A 7,985-nucleotide genomic window follows, 5' to 3' on the forward strand; every position below is an offset into this window, starting at 1 on the left:
TACATAAGTAATATTTTATTATCAAATATTTAATTGGTAATTATAAAAAAATAATTGATCATTGTATAAAATTAAGATTTGTTATTTTAATTTTAATCACGTATTAGTTTTTTTTTTTTTTGTCATTTCATTTTTATATGGAATATAATTAGAAAAGAGACCTCCCAATCTAAATCAAATAGGTTTCTATGTCTAGGTTTATAATAGAAATTTAAAGAAAATTCAAAACTACTACTAAACGATTTGATGTTTGAGGGTTTACTTAATTAGTAAACCTGTTCAGATATAACCTCTATTTAGAGTTTATTCGGATCAAAAGAAACACTCCTTTAAAAAAAGTAAACCCATATACACTCATTTAAACATTTGGTTGGGGGTTAGGGGTTTAGGTTGAAACAAGGTAAATAGTTCAAGCCTAGATTTTATTGGCATGACTCATCTTGGCCTTTGATTAGAATAGTCATCTTTTATAAGAGTTTTAATGATACAATATGAATAAATGAGAGCTCAAGAGATAGATAAAACAACAAAAACATATAGATTTAACGTGATTCGACAGTATGCCTATATCAACATGAGCGAGCGGCGGCTGAATTTTATTATTATAGAAAGTGGGTTACATCATATATATCTATACTAACATTAGCCGTATAGAAATATTAGAAAAACTTCTCAAATATTCCTGTATCATACTGTGGGGGCGTTGACCTTGTACCGCCAACCCATTAATTGTTCCACCAATAAAATAATAAATTATAAGTCTAAATTGAACCACATACTACAACAATAATAAAGAGATTCATTTTGGTCCATTTTTCCATTTTATAATTAATATTAATAAATTCTAACATTTTTTAAAACATTTTCTATTACCTCGTCTTAATTTTTTTTTTATATCAATTTACTTTTTAGGTTTCATTATTATTTTTAACTTCAAAATGTAGCGTCTAAAGTGAAATCCAACTCATGGTAAAAGGCCATAGAATTTTGTGGTAAAATTGAAATAATCAAAGATTGGGGTACCAGTATGCAAAATCAGAGAACCTTCGGGAGAGAGATGCATGCACTTGAAGCAAATGGATTTTTTATAGTCCCATGGATTCTGGGAAACTGCCAGCGGTATTAAATTATTTAAATAGCCTTCACAACAAGTTGCAATCTGGTACTCCATGGACCACAGTAGATAGCTACACCCAAAGAATCATGCCTCTACTTTGTCGTGTACAGTAATGATCTGCCACATGTAAGAATCTGATTGGAGCTAGATGGTCCATGGGCCTGACCCATGCTTCAAGTCCTCTGGTGTGACATGGCCAACCTCTCTTTATAAAACCTCTGCCCATCTCTCTCCCCATTCACTCCACCTCCCCTCATTACCTACACCTCCTGCTCAATCTGCACACCCGGTGCATTCTAGCAATCTCCAGCCGGACGAGCAAGGCGCTCATTTCACCATGAGGAAGGGCTATGGTTCTTCACCCAGATCGAACAGGCTATCCTACGTCGGGTGGGAAGAGCACCCCCAACCCCATTTTCTTGAAGCATGTTTTCTTTGCCAGAAGCCACTGGGAAACAACAGTGACATCTTCATGTACAGGTGAGCTGAGTTCTCGTATTTCGCAGCTGATCAGAAATTCAATACACCCATATGCTAATTTTTCATATGCTTCACAAAAATCTCGGGTTTTTTTTTTTTTTTTTGGGAATTTGTCTGCTCCGTGGTCCAAGAAATTGGGAAATTTGTAAATGAAGCTTCGTGAATAGCAGAAGAGCCCTTTACTTTCTAGGGCAAAATTTTGACTTTTCACTTTTCAGTCTGAGTCTGAGTATCAGTCTTTCTGTTATTGGGGTCATTCTATTTCATTGCGTTCTTCAGAGATCAATGGCTTTTTGTGATACCCAGATGTGTTATTTCATATCTGCTCGATTTCTAAGCACCCAAGTCATTTGCTGAATTTATTGAATCATTATTTTCAAGAATTGCACAGATCTCTTGCTCGCTTTAATGTTTTTTGTGATGGGTTTGATTGTTATATGAATGATCAATGGTGATGGGTGTATTATGCAGAGGGAACACTCCATTCTGCAGCAAAGAATGCAGGCAAGAGCAGATAGAGAAAGATGAGGAAAGAGAGAAGAGCTGGAGCTTGTCTTCTTCCAAGAGACCTCACAGAACAGCGGACTCCAAGAAGAGTTCTCCCAGTAAGACTGTGCAGACGGGCACAGTTGCTGTGGCATAGTCTTCAGCAGCAGCAGCAGCAGCAGTAGCTTGTCTGTGAACTTCTCAAGAACTCTGAAGCAGAGAATCAGAGAATCAGAGAGGGATGTGTGAATGAAGGGCTTGGGTGATGAGTCCCATTTGTAAAAACAGGGGTGGGGGCATGACCCATCATAGATTTTGATTTTGATTTTTGTTTTTGTTTTTAGTTTGCTTTGTTCTGTTTTCTGGGTTTTGGTTTTTGTTCTGGCTGGGTGTTTTTAAGGAAGAGCATCCTTCAATGGGATGCTTTTGTGTGTATGAAACTTCTGAGGCACTAAGAAATCAAATAGATTTCATTCATGGTGTTTTTTTTTTCCCTTAAATGAATAAATCTTTTGAAGTTCTTCCTCTATGCATAAACGCACCCACTGCCTTCTCTGAATGTGTACTGAATAAAAAATTGCCAGTCTTCTGCGAGGTGATTTCTACATTTATCAATCAACAAGTGAAGCTAGAACAAAATTTGATTTTTTTTAAAAAAATTTTAAATTATGAAGTAAATTTTTTACTTTTAATTGCATTTGATATATATAGAAAATAAATGAAAATAAATAAAAATAAATTTTTTTGGATTTTTTTTTTCTTTTTTTACTCCAACAAAGTTCTTGATTCCAACCAAATTATATTATTTTTAAATAAAAAATAAAGTGACATTTTATAATTTTGAAAAAAAATTAAAAATACAAATGATTTTTTACAATTGAATATACCATTGACAATTCTAATGTAATCGTAGACTCATTTACATTTTTCCAAACTTCGTATCATCATATGACAATGAGTAATAGTTTTATTATTATTATTATTTTTATTTTTTTGCATATACCGTAAGATTGAGAATCAAACTCACGAGAAAAATAGTTAATAATATATAAACAGAGTAAATGATTAATTAATTAACAACGAAGTAATTCAAATCAAGCTAAAAAATTATAAATATTCTCCCGTACTTCTTTATTCATAAAACTCAAATCATACTCCTATATATAAAAATGTGGAAGAAAAGATTATATAAGACAAGCAAAAAATGTTATCAAACAATTAAAAGAAAAACATATTATGTTTGTTTGAAAATGGATCAAAGCAAGGTCACTTCGGTTCATTTAATAATTACACGTTTGTAATATAGAAAAAAATAAAATTAAAAAAAATAAAATAAAATTTATTATTTAATTTTATTATATTTTTTATTTAATATTTATAATTTAAGCATAACACTGATTGAAAATAAGATAAAATATAGACAATTTAAATAATTTGAATATTTAAAATGCAAACCTAATAAAATAGATGTGAAGAGTAGTGAGTTAATTATTATTTTTGATATAAAAAATAATAAGGGTAAGTTTAAAATAACTTGAATACAGAGGAAGAGGAAGGATTTAACAACTTTTAATTAATTGAACAAAATTCTCTTTATGGGACTTGGGCTTCTTGTTGTTTTGTGTTGTATTTCCATTTAAATTTTCATTACACTCTTTTCTTGCCTCATTTCGGCAGCCAAACATGGCCTAAGATCACGAGTTTTTTCCCGTTTTAACTTTTTTTTTAAAAAATATATTAAATAATACCTCATTCTGGGAAGTATTTCCCAGAATGACTCTGACGTAATCTCGCTAGTCCAAGTAGCGATTTTTAACCAAATTTCGCTACTTCAAGTAACGAGATTTACACGTGTCATCGGAGTTTATTTTTCGTAAAGCACAAATCTCGCTACTCCAAGTAGCGATTTTTAACCAAATCTCGCTACTTGGAGTAGCGAGATTTACCACGTGTCACTGCAGATTATTTTTTGTAAAACACAAATCTAATTATGTGTTATAAAAAAATATTATTTAATATCTATATTTTAAAAAATGATAAAAAAAGAAAAAACTCGGTTCCTTGTGCTGTGGTGTTTTTTGGTTCGTTGAATGGATTGTCTCGGGTGGACAGCCCCAAAAATGATAAATAAAGATGCAGTCATCAATTCTCCCGAGAGGCCGCGAGTAAATATTAATGACAAAGGACGCATTTTTTATACTAATACTTGTACTTGCTCCGCTATTCAGCCCAAGCCTGGCTGAGGAAGAGTTACGAGGCGTAAAACAAAAAAAATATGCAGATTGGCCCGTGCATACTATATTGAATATAATGATTCCATCATTCATGATAAGATCAATAATAAGATAAATAAGTGTTGGAATATTGCTTCAAGAATTGAACAGTTGGAACTGAAATCCAAAGTTACGCAAGTTAAATTAGAAGAAGAGAAGATTAGTTAATTAGTTAGCCTGATTAGTTAGTTTTCTTTATTCTTGATTCTTGTATTATATAAATACAAACATATACTCTGTATTTGAAGCAGATAATAGAGAAGAATTTTTCAACTTATGTAAAAACTTCACATGGTATCAGAGCACTTGCTTCCCTTCCGCAATTTTTTTTAATTTTCAAGAAACCATGAAAGCTCTGTTTTTAGCCACACTGCGCCTCCAAATTCTGAGCAGTACGAATATTCAGAAAAATTCTGACGCTGATCAAGAGAAGCTGATAGATTAGTATTCTGTATCGGCATTATTCTGGTATCAAATTGCAAAGCCTCAAGTGAATTGCTTTTATCTCTGGTCTTTACAAAGAAAAATTCGTTGATCTGCAAATTTTTTATATTTCTTGGAGAAATTCCATATATGACTTCTGCTGATAATTCTACTAGTTCTCAAAATTGTCATCGTATGATCAATCTTTCTGATGATTCATCCAGTCCATATTACTTACATCCAAGTGATAATCTTGGTGCATTACTGGTTTCTGAAATTTTTAGTGGTAATAATTACATTGCATGGAGTCGGTCAATCACCATTGCTCTAACAGTTAAAAATAAGGTAGCATTCATTGATGGCTTGATTCTTGCTCCTTCTATAAATCAGTGTTCTCTCCATACTACATGACTGCGTGCAAACAATCTAGTTCTTTCATGGTTAATGAATTCCATTTCCAAGGAAATAAATAATAGTCTTCTCTATGTTACATCTGCTGTTGATCTTTGGAATGAGCTGAAAACAAGATACTTACGAAGTGATGGTCCCAGAGTTTTTCATCTTGAAAAATCTCATAGTTCCATTACTCAGGGTTGTTTATCAATTACTGAATATTTTAATTCATTCAAATTATTATGGGATGAATATATTAACTACCGACCATTCCCTACATGTAGCTGTGGTAAAATGGCAACTTGTACCTGCAACCTGTTTGATTTTTTGTTGGTTAGACAGCAATCTGATTATGTGTTGAAATTTTTGATTGGTCTGAATGATTTCTATGCTCCAATTCGAAGTCAATTGCTTATGATTTCGCCATTACCAAGTATGGCGAAAGTATTTTCTTTACTACTTCAAGAGGAAAGTCAAAGACAACTAAATAATGTTGTCAGCAGTGAAACTCATGCTTTGATTGCCAAACAAAACATTCAGCCATCTGGTTTTTTGAAATTCTCAAAGGATAAACAGAAGAGATTTTCTCTATACTGTACACATTTGTTGATACAATGGGCATACAATAGAAAAATGTTTTCATCTTCATGGTTTTCCTCCTGGCTGGACTGGACCAAAAGGAAAAAGGAAGCCACCTACTGCACATGCTGCCATGACAACTCCTGAGCTTTCTCTTCAACAGAGTAATGAGGATCCAAAGTTTTCTTTTACTTATGAGGAATTCAATAAATTGCTAGCACTTGCAAATTCTACTTCATCTCCAATATCTCATCAAACATCTTCTCCGGCTGTTAACATTGTTACTTCTCAATTTTCTGGTAACCCTTCAAATTCTTGTTATTTAGTTTCTTCATCTCTGCAGAATGTACATTCATGGATTCTAGATACAGGTGCAACGGATCACATGATATGTTCACCTTCATTATATTCTTCTCCACCTACACCAATCAACACTTCCATAAATTTGCCAAATGGAAACTCTTTTCCAGCTTCACACATTGGCAGTATTTGCATTTCAAATATACTGTCTTCACATAATGTGTTGTGTGTTCTCAGTTTTTCATTCAATCTGTTGTCTGTTTCTAAACTAACAAAACAATCTAACATTTGTGTTTCTTTCTTTAACTCATATTGCCTTCTACAGGACCAATTAACAAAGAAGATGATTGGGACCAATAAACTCATACTGCCTTCTTTAACTCATATTGAGAAACATGGACTGTACCATTTATCTCAAGTTCCTTCAAAGGCTGCTACTCACAATCAAGCCAAGTTTCATTCTTCATCTTTGGCTTCAACCATTACCCAAAATCAATTAGATACCTGGCACTACAGACTTGGTCATGTTTCCAACTCAAGGTTACCTTATCTTAAACAGCTGGAGTCATCCATATCTTTTAATACCACATATGTTTGTGATGTATGTCATTTAGCAAAACAAAGAAAACTCTCATTTCCTGTATCTTAGTCTAGTTCAAAGAACAAATTTGATTTGATCCATTGTGATATATGGGGACCATTCAATGTTGTTTCCTATTCTGGTTTCAAGTTGAGCATATCCATCCACGCACCTGTGCAAATAAAACATTCTTCCAATACAGTTGATACCAGTATGTTCACAACATTACATTCACGAGAATCGTATACATTAAACCTATCAAAATAGTATACTAATTTCGGTAGAGTCCTGTTTACAAATTGAGCATATCCATCCACGCACCTGTGCAAATAAAACATTCTTGAAATACAGTTGATACCAGTATGTTCACAACATTACATTCACGAGAATCGTATACATTAAACCTATCAAAATAGTATACTAATTTCGGTAGAGTCCTGTTTACAAATTGAGCATATCCATCCACGCACCTATGCAAATAAAACATTCTTCCAATATAGTTGATACCAGTATGTTCACAACATTACATTCACGAGAATCGTATACATTAAACCTATCAAAATAGTATACTAATTTTGGCAGAGTCCTGTTTACAAATTGAGCATATCCATCCATGCACCTATGCAAATAAAACATTCTTGAAATACAGTTGATACCAGTATGTTCACAACATTACATTCACGAGAATCGTATACATTAAACCTATCAAAATAGTATACTAATTTTGGCAGAGTCCTGTTTACAAATTGAGCATATCCATCCACGCACCTGTGCAAATAAAACATTCTTGAAATATAGTTGATACCAGTATGTTCACAACATTACATTCACGAGAATCGTATACATTAAACCTATCAAAATAGTATACTAATTTCGGCAGAGTCCTGTTTACAAATTGAGCATATCCATCCACGCACCTGTGCAAATAAAACATTCTTCCAATACAGTTGATACCAGTATGTTCACAACATTACATTCACGAGAATCGTATACATTAAACCTATCAAAATAGTATACTAATTTTGGCAGAGTCCTGTTTACAAATTGAGCATATCCATCCACGCACCTGTGCAAATAAAACATTCTTGAAATACAGTTGATACCAGTATGTTCACAACATTACATTCACGAGAATCGTATACATTAAACCTATCAAAATAGTATACTAATTTCGGCAGAGTCCTGTTTACAAATTGAGCATATCCATCCACGCACCTGTGCAAATAAAACATTCTTGAAATACAGTTGATACCAGTATGTTCACAACATTACATTCACGAGAATCGTATACATTAAACCTATCAAAATAATATACTAATTTCGGCAGAGTCCTGTTTACAAATTGAGCATATCC

The 7,985-nt window shown here is 33.0% G+C and overlaps 1 protein-coding gene across 1 annotated transcript; it reads left to right on the top strand.

Moving 5' to 3' along the window:
• The first annotated feature begins 1,159 nt into the window (after nucleotides 1–1,159).
• Nucleotides 1,160–2,612, top strand: LOC131165700 (FCS-Like Zinc finger 3). The gene is made up of 2 exons (XM_058123704.1): nucleotides 1,160–1,597; nucleotides 2,069–2,612. The coding sequence occupies exons 1-2, from the start codon at nucleotides 1,266–1,268 to the stop codon at nucleotides 2,238–2,240; spliced, it is 504 nt and encodes a 167-aa protein (XP_057979687.1). The 5' UTR covers nucleotides 1,160–1,265; the 3' UTR covers nucleotides 2,241–2,612.
• The last annotated feature ends 5,373 nt before the right edge of the window (nucleotides 2,613–7,985 follow it).

Source organism: Malania oleifera, chromosome 10, assembly GCF_029873635.1.
Source record: "Malania oleifera isolate guangnan ecotype guangnan chromosome 10, ASM2987363v1, whole genome shotgun sequence".
NCBI lineage: Eukaryota > Viridiplantae > Streptophyta > Magnoliopsida > Santalales > Ximeniaceae > Malania > Malania oleifera.

Bases quoted from the DNA above. Each gene is read 5' to 3' on its own strand.
- LOC131165700 (XM_058123704.1), top strand. From the start codon at position 1,266: ATGGTCCATGGGCCTGACCCATGCTTCAAGTCCTCTGGTGTGACATGG. The intron at 1,598-2,068 runs GTGAGCTGAGTT...TGTATTATGCAG, and splicing joins AGTGACATCTTCATGTACAG to AGGGAACACTCCATTCTGCA.